At 42.1% G+C, this 27,618-nt stretch overlaps 1 protein-coding gene across 7 annotated transcripts in view; it reads right to left on the bottom strand.

Annotated features, from left to right (window-relative positions):
* Positions 1–27,618, bottom strand: part of ELAVL2 (ELAV like RNA binding protein 2) — a 218,045-nt gene that overhangs the window by 91,723 nt on the left and 98,704 nt on the right. For all 7 annotated transcript variants that reach the window (XM_088472609.1, XM_088472610.1, XM_088472608.1 and 4 more), the window contains exon 5: positions 5,641–5,794. In XM_088472609.1, the coding sequence (XP_088328735.1) occupies positions 5,641–5,794 (154 nt within the window). The remainder of the gene's footprint in view (positions 1–5,640; positions 5,795–27,618) is intronic.

Here is a 27,618-nt window from a genome sequence, read left to right as displayed (position 1 = left end):
TCTCCATCAGCAATGTTGGTTCCACCGCACTGCTCCACATCTTGGCTGCCGGCTGGTTATGCTCTAGTGTGAGCCAACACCTCTCTGCGTATAAGTGGGTAGTCGCGGTGAGCAGCAATGTCCACTGAGTTGTAGTAGCACTGGTCACAAGCCTCAGTTTATTTATATAGTTTTTTTGTGGCAGCCATATGGCGGACAACACCGCTCTGTGAGCACACAGTGTTCCATAAGGGAGCTGAGGTGTTCGGGTAAAATACTAAATAAAACCAAAGCCTCCTAACATCTTTGTGCCTCCTGCAGGCACCAACTGCAAAAAAAAAAAAAAGCCTAAAATAGAATTAACTATTTAGTGCCTACTCAGCCTTACCACTTAACCCACTGTTTCCAGTGTCTCGCATATAGGACGAAAGGGGAAATTACATTTTTAAGTCACAAAAGCACCACTGATGCCTTCAGCTTTACTTAACACATATAGCAAACAAACCAATGAAAGAAAACATATGCGCTCAAATAACTATACAGACTAGGAACCTATTTTTATTTGGCAAAGCTCTTACTCCACCACTGTGGTGTTTTTTCCTGCCTTTTTGGCAATTAATGGGCTGATCACATGCCAACACCAATTAACACTTTATGCAGTAGTAATATTATACCTTTTTTTTTTTCCAAAGGCTTTTGAATTTTCCAAAAATACCATTCATCGTTATTCTAAAAATGCACATAAAATATACACAAAATATACACAAAATGACCAAGGAGTTGTTTTTTTTTGGAAAACCATTTTTTATTGTATATGGCCTAACAGAAAAAAAAATAGATACCATACAGTAGATTATTTAGATAGTATACATATATAAACACACACAGGGCTGCCATCAGAAATTGTGGGGCCCTGTACACAGATTATACAGAGAGGGCACCTGTATCCACCCCCACATTGGACGCAGGGGTCCACATACACATTTATAGAACCGAATCAGTATGAATCAATGGACTACAACCCGGCGGTTCAAATCCCAACGCCAGCAACCCGATGGTTCGAAATCCCAAAAGCGCAGGTAAGTATACTATATCCCCCTCCCTTAGGGGTGCCTAACCCTAACCTCCCTCCCCCGTTAGTGCCTGACCCTAACCTCCCCCCCTTAGTGCCTAAACCAGTGATTCCCAAACTGTGTGCCATGGCATCCTGGGGTGCCTTGGGACACTTACAGGGGTGCTTCAGGTTGGTGGTCCACCACCAAATCAAATTCTTCACAGTCAATGTAATGTAAATATGTGGACAAACAGAAGCACAAACCTGCCCCCCACCACATAACTGAGCCTAAGGATGACTACACTACATTTGTTTCTAAATTTCTCAACAAAACTTCTGGCTTAAGGGTGCAGTGAAAACAATACTGATACTCTAGGTTGCTGTGATTCAAAAAAGTTTGGGAACCTCTGGCCTAAACCTACCCCCCCCTTCCCCTAGCCTAACCCTACCCAGGGTGGTGCCTAACCCTAAGTCTGCCGGGGGTCCCTAACCCCCCCCCATCCCCGGCTAAGTGTATACTTACCCCCCGGCTGTGGACGATCGGTCTGGCGTCCTGTCGGCATTGGAATTAACTTAGGCGTCGGTACGTCGACGCTTATGTTAAATCCCTTGCCAGGATTCCTGTGTCAGGATTGAGACCTCATAATTACAACCCTATAGAACACCTACACTTACTTTCACAACTGGTGTGATATAATAGGTCGACACCAGATGGTTGTCAGGTAACAGGTTAACATGGTCAAACGGTCGACTGACAAATGGTCGACAGGGTTAAAAGGTGGACAGGTTCAAATGGTTGACACAAAAATGCTTGACTTTATTTTGTAATTTAACACAAATACTAACCCTCCTTCTAGTGCATATCTCTAACCATCCTCCTTGTGCCTAACCCTAACTGTCCCCTCCGGCAGCCTAACCCTAAAAAAGTATGTCCATGGATTTTAAACTTGTGTCGACAATTTGAACCTGTAGACCATTTCTTAGTCGACCTATTGCCTGCCGACAATCTGGTTTCGACCTATTGACTGTCCATCTTCCATCAAGATAACTTGCAGAACACTCAAAGAAAGGGATTTCAACAAAAATCCTCTAACCATATGCATTAACTTGAGAGCTATCAGTGATGTAGTGAGTTGTGTGTGCAACTGGTCACAACCTTCTTACTTAAATACATTTCTCAGTAATGTCATTCCTAGTACTTGAAACCACAACCTTACACATTGCAGTCAGACAACTTAGACATGGAGCTATTTGCACCTCCATGGGAAGCCTGATAATTCTAACTATATGAAGCTACTTGTAATTGTTGTATAAAACTACTGCAGCTAAGCAGATCTACAGTCAGATGCATAAATATTGGGACATTGACAGAATTTTCATATTTTTGCCTTTATTCACCACCACAATGGCTTTGAAATGAAACAAACAAAATGTGCTTTAACTGCAGACTTTCAGATTTAATTTGAGGGTAACTACATCCAAATCAGGTGAACGGTGTAGGAATTACAAAAATTTCTATATGTGCCTCCCACTTTTTAAAGGGGCCAAAAGTAATGGGACAAACTAAACAATCATAAAACTAACTTTCACTTTTTAATACTTTGTTGCAAATACTTTGCAGGCAATTACAGCCTCAAGTCTGGAACGCAAAGACATCACCAGACACTGGGTTTCATCCCTGGTGATGCTCTGCCAGGCCTCTACTGCAAATGTCTTCAGTTCCTACTTGTTCTTGGGGCATTTTCCCTACAGTTTTGTCTTCATCAAGTGAAATGCATGCTCAATCGGATTCAGGTCAGGGGATTAACTTGACCATTGCATTACATTCCACTTTTTAGCCTTAAAAAACGCTTTGGTTGCTTTTGCAGTATGCTTCGGGTCATTGTCCATCTGCACTGTGTAGCGCCGTCCAATAGGTTCTGAAGCATTTGACTGAATATAGCATATAATATTGAGCATATAATATTGCCCGAAACCCTTCAGAATTAATTCTGCTGCTTTTGTCAGCAGTCACATCATCAATAAATACAAGGGAACCAGTTCCATTGGCAGCCATACATGCCCACGCCACGACACTACCACAACCATGCTTCACTGATGAGGTGGTATGTTTTTGGATCATGAGCAGTTCCTTTCCTTCTCCATACTCTTCTCTTCCCATCACTCTGGTACAAGTTGATCTTTGTCTCATCTGTCCATAGGATGTTGTTCCAGAACTGTAATGGCTTTTTTAGATGTTTGGCAAACTCTAATCTGGTCTTCCTGTTTTTGAGGCTCACCAATTGTTTACATCTTATGGTGAACCCTCTATAGGGGTCATTCAGACCCACTCGCAAGCTGCAGTACGCTCGCAAGTGGGTCGATGTTCCCCACTGCGCATGTGCACGACGGAGGGAGCTCCGTCGTGCGCATGCGCGAGACCCGGACTGCGACAGCCAAGCTGTCTCTCCGGGTCTCGCACCAAAGGGGGCGTGCTGTCGATGGTGACTGACAGCACACCCCCTTTGGTGGGCGTGCCTGCCAGACGGAGGCGTTCCCATGGGAACGCCTACCGTCTGAAGCCGGCCCCACTGACATCACTAGTGATGTCAGTGGGAGTGATTTTGGCTCTGATAGAGCCAAAATCACTCCAGGACTTGTGACTGGGAAATTTTCCGTCGCAAGTCCGATGGTCGCGATGGTCAAGACCATCGCGACCATCTTTTTGGATGCTCGTATATGCTGTGGGTGGTCACCCACAGCTATACGAGCGTCCAGGAGGACACTCCATTTTAATGGAGGAGGGCCCTGATTCAGAGCGAGCGCTCTGGTCAGAGCATCCGGCTCTGAATCAGGCCCTATATTCACTCTTGTGAAGCCTTCTCTTGATTGTTGACTGACACGTATACACCTACCTCCTGGAGAGTGTTCTTGATTTGGCCAACTGTTGTGAAGGGGTTTTTCTTCACCAGGGAAATAATTCTTCTGTCATCCACCACAGTTGTTTTCCGTGGTCTTCCGGGTCTTTTGGTTTTGCTGCGCTCTCCGGTGCGTTTTCTTTTTAAGAATGTTCCAAAACAGTTGATTTGGCCACACAATGTTTTTGCTATCTCTCTGATGGGTTTGTTTTGATTTTTCAGCCTAATGATGGCTTGCTTCACTGATAGTGAAAGCTCTTTGGATCTCATATTGAGAGTCGACAGCAACTGATTCCAAATGCAAATGTCACACCTAGAATCAACTCCAGACCTTTTACCTGCTTAAATGATAATGAAATAATGAGGGAATAGTCCACACCTGTCCATGAAATAACTTTTGAGTTGATAGTCCCATTACTTTTGGCCCCTTAAAAAGTGGGAGGCACATATAGAAACCGTTGTAATTCCTACACCGTTCACCTGATTTGGATGTAATTACCCTCAAATTAAATCTGAAAGTCTGCAGTTAAAGCACATCTTGTTTATTTCATTTCAAAGCCATTGTGGTGGTGAATAGAGGGCAAAATATGAAAATTCTGTCAATGTCCCAATATTTATGCACCTGACTGTATGTAGTACAGTATATGGCCTACACTACAGTTCAGTTCGCACCTACTTTTTACTGAGACAGGACCCCAAGCTTTAAGGGGAAATTACGTAATGGTAACAGGGAACCAATAAAATAAATAAAACATATGCAAAAAACATCACAGGAGAAATACAATTTAACGATTAGTTACTTTATTCATAAACTTTGTTGCATTACAGTACCTCACACTAATGCAAATTATCGACAACTATATCCCTTGTCAATAGGTTTAATATATAGTGATGTATATAATATAATATTAATTTAGTGAGGTCAGGACAGTGAAGAGCACTTCATAATGTAGCCCAAATAATAAAAATATACTAAATCTATAACAATGCTTGCCCACCATCTAGATTTCAATATAGAATAATTAACTAATACAACCTTACTGCATTTTTATTAGTGACGCAGCACAGTTCAACATGCCTATAGCAGAAACACTGTTAAACATGCAACTTGAAAATACTTTGACAAACAGGTGCATAGCTATGCAAAGTTCTTTTCTCAAATGACTGCAAATATGCTGAACTGGAATTGTCTACAAAACCCACACATGTTGACATGTCTAATTCTTTAAAATTTCCAGTGTTTAATAGAGAATACACAAAATCTATTTTAACCAATTACCAGCCTGGGCCTTGGGTCTAATCTTTGCCTTTAAGAGCCAGCTGTGCTTTTCAGCATAAAATTTCATTCTCCATAAAAAAATAATAAAAAAAAAAAAAAATTTATTAGCATTTTAGAAGGAGCAGGGGGAGCATTTCCATGAAGCAGCTTAGAAACGAAGATTATAGCAGCTGTAAATTTATTACAAGTCATGAAGCTGCTTCCAAACCTGTACCTTCAGGGTGGAAATGACTCAGACTGGTTCACTACATTCAATAATCTATTTTTATCCATGAATATTTATGAACAATTCCAGCAGAAAATTGCAGTTTCTGGGCCACATATCATCACCACCTTTGATATGTACTGGAGACAAGATTGCTGTTTGATTTCACAATTTAGCAGCATAAAACCAGAAAATAAAATAAATACTGGCATACACAGCTACTTACCAGTTACTTGGTCAACTAGAATGCGGGATGTAATAATACGGCCGTACTGAGAAAACAGCTGTTCAAGCTCTTTCTGGGTCATTGTTTTTGGAAGTCCACTGACATACAAGTTTGCATCTCTAATAGAAGCTGAACTTGGGCGAGCATAGGACACCTAAAGTAAAGAAACATGGCAGTTTGAGACTGCTAATACTTTGTGTGTGTATATACACACACATTATAATAGATAAAAACAACCACATAGTATTACGATATTAAAGATTATAGCCTATGTAGCTATTTAAAAAGAACAGTCTGCATTTAAAAGGGGATTGAAGCCCTCATGGACAATGGAAATATAGCAAATCTAGATCAGAAGGGCATTCCAAGAAACATAGGGCAGAATGTGACCTTTATACTGCATCACAGTTTACATCCAACCATGTAGCAGTCCTGTTCAGCCCACAGTTTCCTTTTTTTTTTTTTTTTTTAGAGTATGTTAAAGAAAATTGGCATTAAAAAAAAAAAAAAAAATAGGAGAAATAATTTTCCCAATATTTGTTACTGTGCAGGCAATTTCTGCAACCCTAGAGAAACATACAAAGTAGTAACATGCCAAGTCAAAATACAAATATGAAAAGTATAGTTTATTGAAGGCAGTTAGAATAACCAGCAGAACAATTTTTTCCCTCCCCTGTCACAAAGCAATTAATAACGGTTCCAAGCTGTAAAGACAAGAGTAGTCCTTTAGTTATTTCAAGAGAAAGTCAATTTACTTCAGTTGCCTAACTTTTTGGAGTCAATGGATGCACATTTTCCCTGGCTACTTTAGAGATCTTACAGATTTCTAGATTTAACATTCCTGTATTCTACATCATCTCCACCCACTTTTCTATAACTAAACTTACTCAGTCAAGATAACTATCAAAAGCTAACCGGAATCACAACAGAATGTAATATTGTAGGACGGCAACGAGCTGCCATATTACAGAGCTGGAAGGTGAGATGTTGGTGTGAACTTACACTTACTAAAGAGGGAAATAGGTGGGGGGAAAAAACTGCACCCTTTGATCTACCAACATACATTCACTGAGATGTTAGATTTGATGCCCTCTTTTAGTGGATTGTTTTACGAGGCTTTCCTTAGCTTACAAAAATAAATGACATGTTTTTTGTGCAAATAAAATGTAATTAGAACACTGGTTTTAGAATGCTAAGAAAACATTAATGAACTTGACAACTCATTATCAATAGTTCAATAACTGAACAATGCTTGGTGTTAAGATCTTGATTGGGCGAGAAAGTATAGTACAAATTTAAAGTGGTAAATAGTAATTTAATAGATTAAAGAATATGGCTCAAATTCAACATGCATGTCAAGAAACAGAATGTAAAAGTCACAATGCATAAGAATGTCATTTCAGTCTTGGAAAGATTTGGGAGATGGTCTATTTATTTTAACATGAACCATTTTAGCAGTTAAGTGATTTCATTACAATGGGAGGAATTCAATTAGCCCCGTTAACAGTGCTAATTGATCGCTGGGGGCTATTCAATTATTCCAACTTAAAGGGGATTTCTTTTTGGATTTCATAAAACCAGAAACAGAAATCCCAGATAAGTATGCAGATAATGAGTGATAACACCCAGTTAACGCATAGGTCTATGAATTTTTCATGGGCTATGCGTTAAAGTGCACTTAAGGTCGCTTTAGAACACATTAAAATTGGGATCAGGTGAAAAAGTCCAACTGGATAGCCTCTGGAAATAAAGCCAAAGGATACCTTCCATTTTCATTTGTGCAAAGTTATCAGGTCTAAACTGAATTCCCCCCTATATATGATTATGGGGAATTTCATTTAATTACCTGCACATCTAACAACATCGTGTGATTTTACGTTTTTTAGACAAGAGCTTTTCTATTTAATAACCATATGTGGCGCTTAAATAGGAACATTTAATATACATACAATGTCAACCTCACGTCACCTATCTTCAAACCAGGTACCAATCAACAACTGGTTTGTGTCGGACAGGTCACTCACACAAGCTGTGCTCACCTAACACTTTTGCAAGAAACAAAAAAAAAAAAAAAAAAAAAAAAAAAACCATGATGGCAAGTGCTAGGGCTATAAGTACTAATAATCGTGGTACTGCCGAGATTATTATTGGTCCAGCTCGCAGGGGATATTTAGATTTTTAATGACAATATCCCCGCTATGTACATATTTAAATATATACATTTATTGTGTGGTTTGTCAAACAGTGTACACTTCCCTCATTGCTATGTCTAAAAGTGGGAATGATGTGCACGATCCCGCTTCAGTCCTGGTGTCATGCAAATCATGCGCTGCAGGACTAGGTGAGAGAGACAGGGTTTCAGAGGGATTATGTGTGAGGTGCTATAATTCTCCAGGTCCTTCGGTGGTCCCAGTCACTTAGCATGGGCTGCACCTCCTGCTTTTCCCCAGATGGGGTTCACACAGCAGGCGATTATGTCCTCACAGGGCCTGCCTTTAGAGATTTCACACATGCAGGTTCAATCTGTGCCTCCTCCATGGGTAGGTGCAGACAATGACAGATACCTCTGTTACCCTCCGGGCTATGCTGCAGGGGTTATAAACTCCCTAGACCGGCCAAAAGGTTTATGCAGTCATGCCAATCTACACAAAATGATGACGAGGACACGGATAACGGGTGACAGAGCCCTCTCATCGTGAGGAGGAGTCTAAGGCAAAAATCAATACGTGCTGTCTTGCACGCACTGTTCTACTTCTGCAGTATTTCCTTTATCGGATCAGCTAGTGGAGCACATGGAAATGGAGTGGAAAACGCCTGGGAAGCGATTTCAGCCTCAGAGACGCCTGGCTTATGCCTATCCTTTTCCTGAGGAACATTGCACTAAATGGGAATCACCTCCTGCGGTGGACTCTCGTGTGACACGCTTAATCAAACAGTGCTACTCTACCTACTCCATTCATTTCATCCTTGAAGTCTACCACGGATAGGAAGGTAGAGGTGTGTTTAAAGTCAATGTTTTCTCTTTCAGGGGCAGTCACCAGGCCACCTATGGCTATTGCCTGAGTGGCCAAGGTTATGGAGATCTGGGCAGACTCCCTAGAGAAGTCTTTTCCGGCAGATGCTACCACAGATCAAGTGGCTCTGGTGGGTAACCTCCGTGGTTCAGCTACATATAAGGCTGCTTTGGATGTCACCCTCTTATCCTCTAGGATTTCGGCTGCTGCAGTGTCAGCTTGCCGAACCTTATGGTTGTGCTCTTGGAGAGCAGACACAGAGTTTAAGGATTAGAGAGAGTCTACCCTACAATGGTAAGATCTTGTTTGGTCCTGACCTGGACAAGATAGTGGATACGTTGGTAGCAGCTAAGTCGGCGTGTCTGCCTTCAGCATCTACTTCTTCAAAATCCCGGGCCTCGTCCTTTCGGTCCCAAGGTAAGCCCTTTTCTGGACAGTCAGTCCTCAAAAAGAAGACCAAGCCCAAGAAAAAGGCCTGGAGTACCAGAAGTCCGGTGGTCAAAGCCGAAAACAAGTCAGCAGCCTGACGGGCCTCTCCTTGGGGGATCCCAATGTGGGAGGCAGACTTCTTCAGTTCACCCAGTGCTGGTGTCAGACCACCACAAACACTTGGGTAAGAGAAGTGGTCTCTCAAGGGTACGCCCTTGCCTTCCACAGAAGGCCTCCCCAGCAAATCTTCTGCACGAGCCCTCTGTCAGACAAAGACAAGGCATTACAAATCCAGAAAGCCATATAATCATTGCTTCAAGCAGGAGTTGTCTTCCCGGTCCAGTCTACTCAAGAAGGAACGGGTCACTACTCCAATCTCTTTCTGGTCCAGAAACCGAACTGATCCTATTGGCCTATCCTCAATCTCAAGTCCCTGAACAGATTCCTCAGGGTACCTCGGTTCAGGTTGGAAACCTTCCGCTCAATGATACTGGCTATGGAATCGGGGGATTTTATGGTATCGATGGATATTCAGGATGCATATCTGCATATTCCAATTGCTTCATCTCGCCAGCGTTTCCTCCGTTTTGCTATACAACTTCAACATTTCCACTTTCGGGCACGGCCGTTTGGTCTCTCCACAGCTCGTCGAGTTTACCAACGGCAGGGGGTTCGACTGCTGCATTACCTGGACAACCTCTTATTGTTGGCAGGGTCTCCGGAAGTACTTCACCACCATCTACAGTGGACAGTGCCTGTGCATCAGGCTCACAGATGGTTGATCAATTGGACAAAAGTCCTCCCTGACTCCATCTCAGAGGAGCTCCATCTGGGAGCTCTGTTGGATTCCCAACAGCAGAGAATCTTTCTGACCGCAAAAAAGATATCCACTTTGCAGACGCGAGTACACAGATGCCTCCAAAGTCGCCGAGTGCCAATTCACTCAGCAATGCAAGTACTGGGGTCCATGGTATCGACGTTCGACATGGTGGAATACGCCCAGTTTCATTCCAGGCCTCTGCAGAAATTGATACTCTCCAGGTGGAATGGATTATCCCATCAGATAAAGGCACAATCGATGGTGCTCTCTCCAGTGGCGCGTCTGTCCCTTGCCTGGTGGCTGCAGACGTGTCACCTCACCAAGGGGCGCACCTTTTGGATTCTGGAATGGATAATCCTGACGACGGACGCCAGTCTGAGGTTGGGGGCATTGACAGATCCACACTCCTTTCAGGGGTGGTGGACAGCAGAGGAGTCGGCTCTACCAATCAACATATTGGAGCTTCGGGCGGTCTTCAGGGCCCTTCAGCAAGCCAAACTCTGACCTTGCACGGGTTTTCCGTGAAGTATGACAAACGCCATGACGGTGGCTTACATCAATCATCAGGGAGGAACTCAAAAGGTGCATACACGTAACGATTTTTTGAACGATTTGTCGATAACGTCGTTATCATTAAAATCGTTCAGTTTATGAGTTATAACGTTGAACGATTAACACAAATGCGCACTCCCATTTGTAGTTATCGTTTATCGTCCATTTCAGACTGTCCAACATGACGATTTACATTAAGGGAAGGAACATTATTCGTTCATCATTCAAAAAATCGTTCACTTTTTCAAGGAAAATCTGAAAGAAAATCTGACAGAATATCTTTCAGAAAATCGTTGGTTACAAAATCGTTACGTGTGTATGCACCTTAAGTCAGGCAGCGATGACAGAGAGGTGTCACGCATTCTACAATGGGCGGAAGGCCATCTCCCAGCCATAATCGGCAATGTTCATTCCAGGGGGCCTCAATTGGGAAGCAGACTTCCTCAGCCGTCACGACCTGCATCCAGGGGAATGGTCCCTTCACCAAGAGGTGTTTCAACTCCTAGTGGGCAAGTGGGACCTTCCACTTCCAGAAGTGGACCTCATGGCCTCCAGACTCAATCACAAGCTGCCAACTTAAGGGTCCAGGACAAGAGATGCCGAGACACTCCTGGTCAACGCTGTCAGTAAAGTAGACCTTCCATTTTGCGTACCTGTTTCATCCAGTCTCCCTTCTTCCTCGGGTCATTCGAAGGTACAAGAAAGAGGGAGGAATGGTCCCGATGGTGGTTCCAGCGTGGCCCAGAAGACATTGGTACTCAGATTTTTAGAGTCTCTCCATCAACACTCCGTTGCTGTTGCCTCAAGGTCCAGACCCGATGTCTCAGGGTCCTTGCCTTTCCCCGGACCTGGGTCGTCTGTCTTTGCCGGCGTGGCTCTTGAGACTTCCCTCTTAAGATCCAAAAGGTTTTTCCAGCTCTGTGGTCAGTATCATGCTCAGAGCCCATAAACCAGCCCTTGCTCGTAGATATCACAGAGTGTGGCATAATTATTTTCTGTGGTGTCGTCCCAGGGGTTATGACCCTCCGGTATTTAAGATACCTAGAATTCTGGCTTTCCTTCAAGCGGGTTTGGACCTTGGTCTCAGCTTAGCCTCACTGAAGGTGCATGTTTCGGCTTCATCAGTTTTGTTTCAACGCAGGACTGCTCCTTTACTGGACATTCGTACTTTCCTGCAGGGTGTCCTGCGGATTCAGCCTCCCTGTGGCTCCTTGGGATTTGGCTGTTGTCCATAAGGATCTCAAGCACTCTCCATTGAACCACTGGCCTCATTGGATCTCAAGTGGTTGACAGCTAAGACTTTTTCTTCTGGCCGTTGCTTCAGCCAGATGGGTGTCAGACTTAGGGGCGCTTTCCGGTCGTTCCCCATTTCTAATTTTTCAGAAATGGGGCGGTTCTTTGGACTCGCCCGGGGTTCCTTCCTAAGGTGGGCTCTACTTTCCACATTAATGAGGAAATTATTGTTCCAGCCTTTGGAGGTGGCAAGTGCTCTCAGGACTTGTGTGGACCATACCAGTTCCCTTCGGAAATCAGACTCCTTGTTTGTCCTCTACGGTTTACCCAAGAAAGGATGCCCAGCCAATAAACAGACATTGGCCAGGTGAATTCGTATGACGATATCTGAAGCTTACACTCAGGAGGGCCTTCCTGTACGCCTTCTGTTACTGCTCATTCTACTCGGTTTGTGGGTCAATCATGGACAGCTCACGTGGCGCCGCAGCTGTTCAGCTTTGTAAGGTGGCCAGATGGTCTTCTGTCCAGACCTTTTTAAGGTTCTATGCATTTGATACATTTGCTTCTCAGGATGCTTCCTTCGGCCACCGGATTCTCCTGTCGATCAGGAGCATCCCCACCCTTGAAGCACTGCTTTGGGACATCCAAGGTCTCCTTGTGGAGCCTATGGACCCTGAAGATTAAAATGAGAGATATGGTAAGAACTTACCTTTTTTTATCTCTTTCTTCGAAGTCCATAGGGTCCACAGGGCACCCACACCCTGACGCTCCTTGCTTTAGATGGGCTTTGCTGTGGTCACTGGTTTTCCGTCTCCTTATGTGAGAATGTGATTCTTGAGTGTTCGACTTTCTTCCCTATTTTATCCTACTCCGGCCTTTGGCTGATTACGAACTGAGGTGCCTCTGGCCCGGGGGCAGGGTATAGGGAGAGGCTCAGTACATCCTGGGAGAAAAAAAAAATTAACTGCGTGGTGCCCGTATGTCCTTGCCATCAAGGTCTCCCTGTGGACCCTCTGGACTTCAAAGAAAAAGATAATTCTTACCAGATCTCATTTTATTGGGAAGATTAATCTTGTCATGTGTATAGAAATTCGTCAGAATCCTTTTTTTTACCATCATGTTGGAGCTCTGCAATGTCATATTAAACTGCATTTTCGGGGGTTTTACCTCATTTTTACCTTTAGTACATCCCGCCCCCTGTCTGATAAGAATGGAACTCGCCCCGCCTTAGACATGAAAGATGCCAATACTTTCTAGAGGAATAACGAACATATAGGGGGAATTTATTCTTTTTTTCTTTTTAAATCAGAGCAATTCTGCTCTGATCTGGCATCCATTACTTTTGAAGCTGTCAAAGGCACCTGGTTTATCCATGCAAAGGGGCTAAACCCATCTAAAGTCAGTTAGGTCTACAAAACTACAGTTTGGGCACTCAAACTATGGACATATCGCACATTTCTGCTCGTCACGTCAGGAAGCTGCAAGCAGAAATGTGTGTAGTCACGGATAATGGCGTCCAAACAGCATAATATTTGAATTGCTGGCGGTGGTCACCATCTATTGGCGGGTGCGAGAAAACAATCGAATTTCCCCAAGTTATTCGCATTCTGAAAAGATCAAATGAATTCCTGCAAACTGTGACATCTGACTTAACTGTATTAAGATATGTTAAAATGCTGAAGGTTGATTCAATTAGGTACGAGAATAGCAAAAATCCTGCACATGCTGTGTTTTTCCTGCAGGTGTAGTATTTTTGCTATTCATTTAGGTGCTGGGTTTTTTAGTTTTTGAACTCCTGGTGGTTTTTCTCCTCGCACCTCCAGAGCAAGTCTGATTTTTCCTAAAATGGTTATTTTTAACAAAAATCAGCGGGACTTGCTCTGGGACAGCATGGCGAGTATGTCAGGGTGTGTGTGTATGTAAGTGAGTGTGTGTGTCCCCCCTCCTCCCTGTAACCGATGCAAGGAGAACTAAATCTCAGAGCACCCCAGGAGCCTACTAGCAGCCCCCTCCCCAGAGACAACATGGAGGGGAGGCCACCGGGAACAGGACCCCTAGAAAAGTATATTAAAAAAATGTTCGCGTGCCGCAGGTTTTAAATCTCTGAAAACCCTGCCACCACTTTTTAAATTGGATACCGTGGGTAACGGGAGTGTGCATACCCGCGGTAATCCAAAATTGGACGCAAGGTTTTTTACCTCGTACCCAACTGAATATGCCCAATAGTGTTAAAGAAAATTAAGCAGACCCACTCAAAAGGCTCACCGCTCCCCCCACCACAGAACAAAAGCAACAGCACTGGTGGAAGAAAAAATCAGAACAGTAAAAGCAACAGAAAAACAGATAAAAACAGAAAAAGGGAAGGGAATAGAGGGCCTGATTCAGAGCCGCTCGCTAGATGAGATCGCGGGATTTGCATACTTTGGCAGTTGACGGCTGCGTGCGATCGCATCGGTAAAACATTAGCATGCCCACTATGTCTTGGCATGCGATCGCGGTATGTATTTAGACACCCACCAGCCTGTCACAAGACGCCCCACTTTCCCTTAGTAACACACGTCATCTCCAGGAAGTGTATGAAACGATTGGAAACATCGAGCACCATCGGACCCATATGCAGAACTTGTGGCTGACCAAACCCTACCGCAAGCACTGCAAGTGCTGCTGTGTGTAATTTAGCCATGTGACGTGTATGCTGACACTGCGTCTTAATGTACGCCTCAGAAACGGCGTTCAGACGCACCCCCCCCCGTTTCCATCGATCATTCAGTCACCATCACCACCCACAAACGGCTCGTCCTGTCACTCATTCTTGTGAGGTGTCTGTGTACAAGGGACGATCACAGTGGCTAGTTCGTGCACTGCATCTTATACGCATGCACAGATTGCAAAAATCGGCAGGCTACGAGCGAACGCAACCTAGCGAGCATTGTTGGGGTCCAATCAATTTTCAAGTTTAGATTATAGTTGTAAATTGGTCTTTGACATTGAGGAAACTTGCTTTAAGTCCAACGACCATGAAAGTGCAGTCCAATACATTGGGCTCTATTCAGTTCAATGCAAACTGTATAGCGCTGGGAAGAGCTACTCAATTCAGCGCGCTGTTAAGTCAGACTAAGGATTTCTTCTCGCAACCCTCCTGGGGTGAGAGCAGAAATCCGACAAAACTACAAGCGCAATGCTGTATTCTGCCCTTAGCAGAAACAGCATCGCACAGGACAGTGTAGTCTAAAGACTAACCACCATGTTTAAAGTCGCGAGAACGAGCATTCTCCGACATAACAGCGCGCTTAATTGAATAGCGCCGGGAGCTCCTTCCCGATGCCATTCAATTTGCGTTGGATTGAATCGTGCCCATTAATCATTAACAGAGACCTGACAAGTGGTGGTCATCAGCTGGACTTTTAATTCAGTCAAAGCTTCTTTAAACTGATAAGCTTATTTCTAAATTAATGGTGCCATAGTTTCACATAATCACCTTCATCACATCAGCATGGGACAGTGGCGAGGAGTCCAATGAGCATTTGAGTGAGAATTGCCCACAGAAAGATTGAGAGCCCTCAGTATAAGTGATAGGAGGAATAGTGTCTCCCCAGCAGCTGCCTCCCTTCCGGGTTAGTGCACAACAAATTTATACATTTTTACCTGCAGAATAAAAGGCAATGGTAGGGCACAGGGAATTGAAAAAACCCTCAAACAGGAAGTTATGGAGTGGGGTGAGATGACCATGAGCCTTGTCTAGGTTACAGTACATCAGACTCAGCGCAACAGGGACAAATAAGGGAGATGGAAAGGGGTATTTGCAAGGCAGAGAGACAGTAACAGCAAGGGTACCTATGGTACAGAACATATTTGCACAGACTGAGTTTATGCTGCAGCAGAGGAGATAAGTAGTGCAGGGCAGTGTCACTGATTTAAACAGAAGAGGACAGAGGGAAGATTAATACCTTGTGGGCCTGAGGTGATCCAAAATGGTGCCCGCAGTCAGTTTTTATTCACGGATGAAGTCCTCAGGAGCAGGGGACAGAACTGGAAAAGTCTACATTCTCCAAAGGCTTACAGACACTACTGGTGTACGCTGCGGTGCACAGACTTCCATGTTGGCGGGCGTCGGGTGGGAGCAGAGCAGAGATGCTCAGCAAGGTCCCCGAAACAGCACTGTACTGAGTACTATGTACACTACTAACAAATTGGGACACAAATTTGTAAAAAAAAACTGAAGCACAGGAATGGTTACACAGCGGAGCGTCTAAGTTGCGCAATGTAGCCCAAAAAGGATAGCTGTACAAAGACACATCTTTAAAAGTATACAGAAATTGCTCTCACTAGATCTAGTGTACACAGTTTCTTCACTTTCCCATCCACCTGTTGTGGGGCATTGGATAGTAACACAGCCTCCTTGGTTGAAGTGAAATGTAAGGTATAACTTTTGGCAAAAGTTGTGTTGACTCTTACACCCATTTTGTCCTCCTGCATATTTTAAAAGGGTTCCTTAAACCATAGCACTATGACTCTCAAACTCGTTTGGCAAAAGTAATTGTTAACCAGCAAAATGACCTCTATTCTATGCCATCTTTAGAGAGAATTCCTGTATCTGTTCAAAAGGGCAGGAACCAAAATAGGGGACAAACTGTTCATAGCTTTGAAAAACCACTTCTGGAGGCCAATTACGTCTCCAAAACAAAACATTTCTGATGAAACGAGTACCTTGAGTGAGGATGAGGCAAGACATACAGAGTCCATGTGTGGAATGGTTGGATTTCTTCTGGATTCACATCATGTAATATAGTCTTCCAAAAAGCATACTACTGAAGAGATTTGTCAATGGGCAAGAGAAATCCTGATTTAGAAACAGTTTCTCTGAAACAATTTACCTTCATTGTATAATCTGCCACTGCATTTTTTTTTGCCTGAGATATGGAATGGAGAAAGGGATTTTGATGTTCATTTTGTAAAAGATCAGTTTTGCTACTTAATACCATCATGGCCATAAAACATTTTGTTTTATGATACCATTCCAGTAACTGTTGAATTGCTTTCCATTAAGCTCTCATGTCTTGTACAGTTTTTTTTTTTTTTCTTAAAGCAACCATGTACCCTGTGCCCTTGTTTTCAAGAGACTACACAGATGCCATCTTGGCCAGTATACAGATGTGTCCACATACATATTCCTTCCTTGCGCGTTAAACAGCCCTTCTAGTTGCGCCATGCCTTGACTCCATAGCACTGAGCGTCTTTTCGTGCAACTTTTTACCATCAAATGCGCACAAGAAGCTTCTGGTGCTTACAATATGCAGCATGTCTATATTCTGTGTGCAACTGCGGGTGTATCTGCATGTGAAAAGCTACATTACAGCATCAGAGCCGCTAACACTAACGGAATATTTTGCATGCAGATAAACCCGCAGTTGCACACAGAATATAGGCATGCCACAAAGCATTTTAAATCAGCAGAAGCTTCTTGTGCGCATTTGATGGTAAAAAGTCGCACTAAAGATGCCCAGCACTACCGAGTCACACGGCGCTCACGCATTATGTTTAAACACGACTTGTAGCGCATGGCGGTAAGATGTATTTGGACACATCTGCAACACCCCTAACAGTAGAACCAATATTGTGTATGGTTTGCTGATAGTAAGAACTTGAAACAAGTGCAGAACTAAGACATATTTACAGTGTTACTTTGCTTTTTAAGGTATTTTTATGTCCATACAAGGATTTTTTTTTTTTTTTTTGTGCAGCAACACTGTTTTTATAAGTTTTTGGATTGTGAACAGAGCAGTCATTTAGCTTACTCTTTTGATTCCGAACATTTAGAGAAATTATAGTTTAGTGTCTTTTAATTTATGCTTCTGCCAACATTACAATTAATGTGTCTAGAAGACTACCATTCATTCATCCTACCAGTCATTCATAAGAGTGGTAAAGTGAGCACATTGCTTTAAAAAAAAAAACGGCACATTGAAAAAGCACTAATCTAAAAGCACAAGATCGTGAGATTTTGGAATATGTATCTAATGAAATGAATATCCTGGATAGATTGTAAAGATCATATTTAAGTGCAGATTAAATATCCATTATTAGTAAATTTATAAAAAAAAGTATGTTCACCTTACCTGCTTGGCTAGATTGCCAACGTGAGGTTATTGAGAAATCAGCATCATCATTGCATGACAATTTGAAAAATACTATTACCCATTCATCTTTGAAAGAAAGATTTGATCGGAGTTTAGCTTGGATAGCGGAAGGCAAATTGTGGTCCCACATCTCCATGACAACTAAGGCCATGACCAAATTTGGTGGTGGAAGAAACATTTGATTGTACATAATATGCCTACCTCGTTACTTTCCTCAAAAGAGGCTTACCCATAAAGTTGAAAGGAGTCTGTGCATAAGGATAGAGTTGCTACCCACCACTGATTTGTACCAGCTACCAAAGAGGAGCGGGAGGGTACACGTGACTTCAAGAGTAAATTTTCATGTGCCTTCACTTTCCTGACTTCCAGTAGGGAGAACTGCTATAGCCCAAAAGAGGTTATTATACAAGTTCTTTCCCTTTCTCCATAAAATACACGAGGGGACTACAAATGTATCCATAATGTGAGTGCTATCACAAATGAGTCTTTTTGAATGCTGGGTTGTTCCTGAGTATTTGATCACATCATTCATTATTTTTCGCTTTGTGGAATTTTAAGATTCTTATTTGAAGGAGTTAGGATACCACTATACATTTGAACTTTTTTTTTTACTACATGAACAGATTAACACGTGCATTACTACATTGACACTTGAAGAAATTATTTTCAGAGGAACAGGAGTATAACTGACCATTTCCATTTATTTGTAACCAATGTTTTCTAAAAAGTTTTTAAATCGGACATGGACTAAAAAATTTTTTTTATTGTTTCCAAAAGTGTGGGGGCAAAACCCATTCATTTACATTGTCTTGAGTAGTAGTTTTGAACTTATGGGTTGAGTGGTGTACTTGAATCAAGCAGCTTAGACATTGGTGCTAGAATTTTTTCACTTATCAATCCACACTTCAGCTTAGAGCCCTGCTTATTTATTACACTGCCTATCCCATTGTTTCTATACCTCTTTTCATGAATATATCTATATACACACACAACTATATCTTCCCTGTTGAGTAGCAGTTTATTCACATAGAGTTTAGGGGGATTCAATTGTACACGATGGATGCGGTGTGCTGTCGGGAATGACACATTGCACCTGCTGTCATCGCAATATTTTCCTTGCACCCCATAAAAGGTGTGAAGGAAAATATTAGGCACTACTGTAACTGGCTGATGTGTGAATCCAGGCATCACTGTAATGCCCTGCAGCACATTGCTTTCAACTAAATTCCCTCCATGTCAAATAGGATAATCAGTTTAACCCTTCCAAGAAGCAATCCAGCCAGAGTCATATCGGGGAGAACCAAAGTACTCACTTTTTGGAGGGCACACTTTTAGTTGAATAATAGTTAAAATATAACTTTTAATGTATATTATAGAAACAAGTGGTCTTCATCCCAGGTGTTTACTACCAAAAAAAACAATAAATTAAGAACACTGTTATAGTGCAAAAAGTGGCAAAATATAATGCAGTGATACTTGTGTGATTGTGAAAAACACACTTAATAAACCACAACACAGACTTAATATAGGAAAAGGTTAGATTGGGCTGTATTCAATTTGGAGCGAAAAGTCAATTTCGGCGATACTTTTACGCCAATGACGTAATTTTTGTCGATTTCATTTATCCCCGTATTCAATTTCAGTCTTTTCAAAAGCGTGATAACGCAATGCAATGGGCAAAAAAAAGTTACGCCTATGAATACCCAGCGGAAAAAAGTGCAGAATCGGGGTTTTGGAGTGCAAAATTGTGGCAACCCCCCTAAACCCTTTTTACACCTCCCTTGACGCTAATTGTGTCAAAAAATGAAAAAAAACCATAAAAAGACACCCCAAAAAAGTACTTTGAAAAAAAATGGGTGGAAAAAAAAAAAAATCAAAGTGGGGGTACAAAATAAAAAAAAACTAGCGAAAGCGCCTTTGGGAGGGGAGGGGGGCTGGAAGTATGGGGGAGGTGTATTTTTGATTGCAGGTGTTTGCTGAAGGTGCATTTTTGCCGCTTTTTAATGCTTTACTTTAATAAACTTTAAAATATGCTTGCACCCATTTTCACGTACCCCAAATTTGATGGGAATACTTATTTCCCCCAAAAAAGTTGCAAAATGATATTCTTCACTACTTGCTGGAAGACACAAAATAGCACCTATTGAGACCATTTAAAAAACCCAAATACCTTCAGCAGGGCTATACGGGGGAACCCATAGTGATCCCCCATGTCAGAACATCTTTTAAGGGGTGGCAGGCTGATTTCCCCAAAACTAGCAGAACTTTTTGCAGATTTCAGTTTCGCCAGGTCGCATTTTTGCCGATTCCAAATTAAATACGGGGATAAACTGGGACGAGCGTGATAATTTTTCGCACCCAAAACCCGCAATGACGGCGAAAAGTCCGGCAACTGACTTTTTGCTCTAAATTGAATACGGGCCATTGGATATTCCAAAAAGGATGAACTGGCTTCTGCTTTCCCGTGTGTGTGTCTCAAGGACAATGAACAAGGGATGAGAGTCACAAAACACACTAAGATATTGATTTGGTCATAGATTGTGTACAGTGACTTCTGCTTTCCCCAGTTTGCTCATCGCAGTGGACGACAGAGGAGTGTCACTTTATTATCCTTTATTTATATGGCGCCACAAAGGTTATGCAGCGCCTTAAAAGTACACAAACAAATGAGCACACAAAAAGTTATTAACAGTACAAAAAAAATGCAGGACCAGGACATGGTTTATAAACATTGCTGCATAACACTGAAATAAGCAGCAAGGCATCAGTTAGGTGCCGTTTGGGGAGTTAGAAGTAAATGATAGTATAAGTAAGGGAAGGAGAAACATGTGAGGGAAGAGGGCCCTGCTCATCAAAGCATACATTCTAAAGGGGAGAGGCAGACAGACAGGGGTTACACATATGGGGTAGATAGTGAGGAAGAAGCATGGAGCAGTGGATTAGGATTAGAGCTGGAAAAGATTTGATTATATACATTATATATATATATATATATATGCGCTGTGGCATGTGTGTGTCTTAAAATGACCAGATATGTCAAAATAAGTTCATCGTTCATCTTCCTCTAACAAAAATTAGATTGTGTTATTTACATGAAGAATTTAGAAAATGAAGTTGTAGAACTTTCATTTTTGTCTGTTACATTATAACATCTAAATACAAATAGGAAACTGGTGTGGCGCTCAACCTATTGGTGGCTGAAATGGGACTTTAAGACAAATAACTATTAAGACCAATAGTTATTTCTCTTAAAGTCCCATTCTCAGGAGAAAAGAAAAAGTTCTCAAACATAAAAAACACAAAAAAACTGCTGTACAGGCAAAAAAAAAGCAACTGGTCAAAAAATTGTCACAAGAAATACCGTTGATATTGGTTTTAAAATTAAAAAAAAAAAAAAACAGACAGCCAAAAGCAGAACAGAAGTCTGACATATGTACCATCCCTCTGTGCGAGTCAAGGATAGTAAATGCAATGTGGATCTGGTATAATTAACTTTACTGTAAAAATATCACTTGTCCTATACAGAATATAAAGCAGTAGATGTCCTAAAGATTACTAAGGAGATAAATACAGATGCTTAAATAAAATACAATGAAATAGAATAACTGTAAAGTACACACAAACAAAATGGGTGTCACTGATACATTGCTACCATCTTATAGAGTACAGTAGGGATAGAAAGTGTCCATGTCCAGATAAATTTTGACTTCTACTTTCTACAATTTGTTATGTGCATTGGACAGCGATTGAGAGTGCTAATGATAAATATATATTAGGCCTGAATAAGATATGGAATCTTCTCCAGTGCATGCTGATTATACAGTAGCAGTATGTCTGGAGTGTATAAAATATTGTGTATCAGGAGAATGAGATCCTAAAACTGTACAAGACAGTTTGTCCAGAGTACCTATAACATTATAGATATATATCAGTTAGTTGATTTATTGCAATAGAGATTGCAATATCAAAAAATGCATGAGATGGCATAAATGCTGCTTATTAAGGTGCAATTGAATATCTTATGTTGGCAAATTGTATCCAAACTTCAATCAACTATCACAAAAGTTACATGTAATTACCTCAATTTAATAATTAAGTAATCACCTTAGGTCAGAGTTCCCCAAACTGCCATTACAGTCCAGGTTTGAAGGATATCCACTCTTTGGTAAAATCAAATTGACTGAAGTACTAATTAAGTCACCAGTGCTCATGCATAGGATATCCTTAAAACCTGGACTGTAATGTCAGAGTTGGGAACCTCTGCCTTCGGTACTTTATGTATTGTATCACACAATACCACTGATTCCAAGGTTTATATAATGATTCACTTGTGCCAATTGCAAACAGTGTCTCAATGACAATATACACTATAAACAATTGTGAAACTATAGCAATATGAAGAAAAATGAATCCTGTTAATATCACAAATCAATATTACACATCAGCACAAGTAAAGCGAGTTTAAATCCCAAAGTAGTATACTGAACAGATCCTATGCCTTGATCAGTTGTGATAATCACAGCTGTGGTAGAGGAGGCACCAGTCAAATATAACAGAATGAACCGGAGGGTGGACTAATTGGGATGTGTGGTGCGGAAAGTTCCGTTTATACACACAGCTGGAACCCTGGTGTCCGATGCGCATTTAGCCCCTAAGCTTGATTACAGATGCAGCTACCCAATATGACTATTTTTACCACCACCAGAAAACTTATAAAAGCATATGCTTTTAATGTAATTTTGCAATTCTGGTCATTTCAATACCTGTTTTTAGATTTATAATTGTCCTGTGCAGGATTAATCTTTTCTAGCCAACCCCTCCCAACAGTCTACCGACTACATAACTAAAACCTGATCAAAATTCATAGGATCTGAGGCAGACTGCCCTGCCCTAATAATGGATTTGTTTTTACCACCAGTGTCTGCCAAGTCTTCACTACAAGCCTACTGCTACTCTCACTGGAGCAGTTATTCTGCCAACTGCAGGAAATACGGTATACTGCTCTAGCAATGCTACGAGTCGACTAAACGAATATAAGCTGGGTACACACTATATGATACATTGGTAGTTCTTGCAATCTGCAATGGATCGCACAGTCAATCTTCTAGTGTGTACCCCCAAGTCTACCCAATTCACATAATGAATTGGGTGCTGCATCAGATGGGACGATGCTACAAACATTACGTTAAGCATGTAACGATATATGGCGCTGTCATACAGCAGATCGTTCAGTGTGTACAGCAATGCAATATATTGTTGCATCGCTTTGCCTCGTCACTGGGTCGGCATATTGCTGAGGTGTGTATCAAGCTTTACATTATCAACCAATTCTGTCATCGCCATCCATGCCACTGCTGGTCGCGCCTGTTGTTCCTGAGACTCTGGTTGGCACATGTCCATGTGAGCCTGGCAATCCCATCTGATAGTACCTGCGGAGGCTTGGATTCATTCATGTGACTATCAGCCTATCAGAATCCGGGAGGTATGCTCACATGACCTGTCTGACCAATAGACGGCAAGAGCACTGCATTTCAAAAGTACATCTGTCTCTGCCATTAGTAACCTGCATTTCTACAGTGCATTTACATTTGGTTGTTATCAGTGACTTGCATTCTAGTGCACCTGTATCTGACTGTTATATGCACTCACAGAGCATCTGCACCAGCTTCCTGTAACTGCATAAAAGGTGCGTGTCATGTATTGGACTGCTTCTCTAGTTACCTGCATACATGTACATCCTGCGTTATTGAGGGGTCAGCACAGGACAAGCTCTGCATATGTGCACAGACCTCCCCCCAAGCCGCATGATTGATATGCTGCGGCATTTGGGAAACGGAGCAAGGACATTCCTGGTCACTGTTCCCTGAAATGGGGACGTTTCACCCCATTTTCCAGGAGGAACGAGGCCAGCATCTGCGTTGGTAGACGCAAATTCCTGGCCTCTGAAGTGACCAGCACCCATTTAGGCTGCAGAAAACGTCAGCTACTGCAGCCTGACCAAAGGAGCAACCTTCGGTCACATCTGACTGCGACGTCTGCCGAATTGCTGTGATCGCAAATGCAACAAGGTGGTGTCTGACACCAACTTCTGTATTTGCTTCTGAGCTGGACAGAACTGTGCAGCCCCTTGTGTGCGGCTTTGCAAATTCGTCCATCTCTGAATCAGACCCATTGTGCGTATTTAAATTCCTTATATGGAATACTAGCCAAAATAAATACATACACACAGAAAGGTTTCAAAAGGTACAACTACAGCATCCCTACATGCACTTTAATAGCAAAAAGTTAGCTGCGCTGGTAGGTTCTAGATTTTTAAGCAAGGCGGTTAAAAATTTTAAACTAGCTAATGTACCCGGTTTCACCTGGGTAGACCTTCGATATTTACTGTTTCCATTTCCATCTCACCACTCCAGTAACAAATTAATCCTTCACCTCTATAGTAATGCATCCCCTTCCTCACAGCTATAGTAAAGGCCAGTACACACTAGACTGCACCCTGCCTGGTCCCGTCGTTAACTAGTTCGGTACACACTAGACAGGCATCACTAAGTGCGTACACACTTGCCGATGCCGGGGAGCAACAGCGAGGGCCATTCTGCCGCCAATATCGCTCCTGCATGCAGATCCGACGGCAATGTCGCCGACATAACCAGTACACACAATATGTGGATCGGAAGCTTAGAACATTACCCTCCCTCACCTGTGTACTAACACATTAATCTCCCTTGCAGTGTTTTAACACATTTGAAATTCACCTCCCTCACACCTGTAGTAACTCATTACCCTCCCTCACCTTTGGCGTAAGAGCACACATGTGAAAACACATTTTACCCCTTTGCAGTGATGTCTGCCTTATAAGCTGCATCAGGATTATACGGCCAGCGGCTGCTCCAGAGGTGGGGCTGCAGCAGAGTCCAAAATTCAAATAGGGGAGCCACACCAACTGCCAGTGATGTTTGGCAGCAGTTGGGGTGACAGTTGTTGTGCCTCCCTTATTTGAATATTGAGCTGTGCTGCAGCCATGAGAATCTGTCAGGACATTTCAGAGGGAAGGAAACATTTTAGCCCTTTTCACCCCCTTAGGAGTAGAGTTTTGAAAAATCCCTGCTTAGTGGCTGCCTACATCATGGAAGGAATATATTACACGATTCTCATGTTTCTAGGTCCAGGAGTTTGGGCTGGGCATTATTTTTCTTATTTGACTTATTTTCGATATATATTTCATATTTTTACAGTATATAGGTGTGCCTGAACCATGAAGGCGATGTGCTTCCTTCTACAAAGAAACAGACATATAAGCTACTGTACTAAAAATATGTGCTCTTACAACACAAATAATTTTAACAACTGATGTGAATTCCAAATATTCTCTGTAAAGTACTGTGTAATGTGTCCAGTATAAAAAAATAAATAAAATAAAGCCTTCACAGTTAATACTCCTAATCAAACGCATCACTGCCCCGAAGTCAGTACAGCTGCAGCTATTATCAGGTATTTGTTGGAACCTCAGCAGGCTCCAAAAAAAAAATAAAAAATGAAAACAAAATCTGCGAATATATATGTACGTGACGCCGGCGATCAGAATCCCGACACCGGTAACTCTACAGGGTTAGGATACATACACCTGTCAGTGGGTATCCTAATCCTATCCCTCTCCCTAACCCTCCCCCCCAGTGCCATCCCGCCCCAGCATAAACCTTACTTTCCCTAACCCCCCCCCAACCACACTTATAGGGATGCCTGAGGTTGGGATACTGGTGTCGGGATTCTGGCGCCCGCATTAGGAGTGCTGTTAACCTGCATGCCGTGATTATGACTGCCGGATTTATTTTTATATTGTGGTTATTTTGTGCTGCAAAACAAAACTAGCTGTGATTACTTCTACCAATGCTCTGGACTGGTGTGCAAGTACTTGGCTTTTGCAAGAGAAGTGCTACAGTTTACACCAGGAGTTGGCATCCATTGACCTGATCTTGTTACAATACACACACACATTTATATGCACACACAGAGTGACAAAAACACTGGAAAGGTTCTCGGGGGGGGGGGGTATTTTTTTTTTTTTTTTTGCTTCAGAACAGAATAAAGACCCTACTCTGGTAAAGGTTAGAGAATGCAAAAGTGGTTGATGGAGACCCAGAAGAGACTGATCATAGGTTGTCATACCCCCACATGGGCACTCGTCAAGATTTGTTGTAGCAAATGTCCAAAAAAAGACAATATTGTTGTACAATTGATAGTTTCTAAGGCATATAGGAGAATGGTGTTAAACCTGTCTCAAGGTCGCATAACAGCAGGACATCTAGGGGTAAAAAAGAAAAGAAAAAAAAAAAAAAACACCTGACAGAATATTGCAGTGGTTTTTCTGACCAGGGTTCCATAAAGATGTACCTGAATACTGTGTATCCTGCTCTGCGTGTCAGTACCATGCATCCAGGCTACATTATAGATGTCCGCTTGTCCCATTACCCATTATTGAGGTCCATTTGGGACCATTTGAAATCAGAAAAAAGATTTTTTTATACATACCAGTTAAATCTCTTTCTGTGAGTTCATCTGGGGGACACTTCTTGACCATGGGGTATAGTGAGGGTTAAGGAGCCATCACTTAAAGAGTTAATGTTTTAGAGTATAAAGCTCCTCCACTACAAGGACAGGATTGCATCCTATTCATTCACACAACCAACAAGGGAGGGATCGAAGAGTCCCCAAGATGAACTCTGAAAGAGACCAACAAGATTTTTGGTACGAAAGAGTTTTAAATCTTTATTTCATCTGGGGGACACTTCTCCAAGTAGATGTACAATAGCTGCCTCTATAGGAGGGTTAGCTCAGTTTTATCAGAACATACTTTACGTCCAAAAATAGCATCTCTGGACGCAAAGTCAAGAAATATTTAAAATTTGAGGAATGTATGAACAGAGGACCATGTAGCTGCTCTATGTAACTGCTCCATGGACACCACGCCGCCCATGAAACTATTGGAATGAGCAAAAATCCTGAACAGGCCTTTCAGCCCCCCATATGCCTGCTTAATTGTAGCCGTAATCCATCTGGCTGTAATCTGCTTTGATGCTGGCCAACCCCTTTTCCTGGCATCATAAAGAATGAATAAACGGTCATCCTTATACTGACAGCCCTCTACAGTTATATTCTTAATACGCTAACCGGATCTTACAGACAATTGTCTGTAATCAACTGTCTTGCTAGATTTAGTGAAGTATTGTACAAAAAATGTTTTGATTACGATGAAAAGCTACCACCTTAGGTTGGCAAAAAGGGAGAGTACATAATACTACCCTATTTTCATGGATAACTAAGAAAGGATTGCAAGATAAAGCTCCCAACTCTGACAACCTTCGAGCTGATGAAATGGCTAAGAAAAGCGAATTTCCAAGAAACTCAAAAGGTGTAAACTGGACAAGCGGCTGTATGTGTAATATACCCTGCAAATAAAAGTCTTTACTTCTGGAATAAGGGCCAATCTTTGCTGAAAATAAATAGACAGCTGAATCTTTACCTTCAAGGAGACTTAAGCCCAACACAAGACCCACCTGTAAAAAAAAAAAAAAAAAAAAAAAAAATGGTAGACTTACCTAGATAACTCCTTTTCTTCGAGGTCCGCATTGATATCTTGAGATATTATGGTTGGAGAGATCCAGGCACCAAACAGTTAAAGCTTCAGCTCCTAGGATGCCTTGAGTCCTCTTCCATATATACCCCGCCCCTAGCCACAGGCCTTCAGTTTAAAAAGCCTCAAGGCAGGAGAAGGAAAGATGAGAAATAGTCATGC

Source organism: Taudactylus pleione, unplaced genomic scaffold (genome assembly GCF_031769625.1).
Source record: "Taudactylus pleione unplaced genomic scaffold, aTauple2 ptg000127l, whole genome shotgun sequence".
Lineage (NCBI taxonomy): Eukaryota > Metazoa > Chordata > Amphibia > Anura > Myobatrachidae > Taudactylus > Taudactylus pleione.
This window is presented reverse-complemented; position numbering and strand designations above follow the sequence as displayed.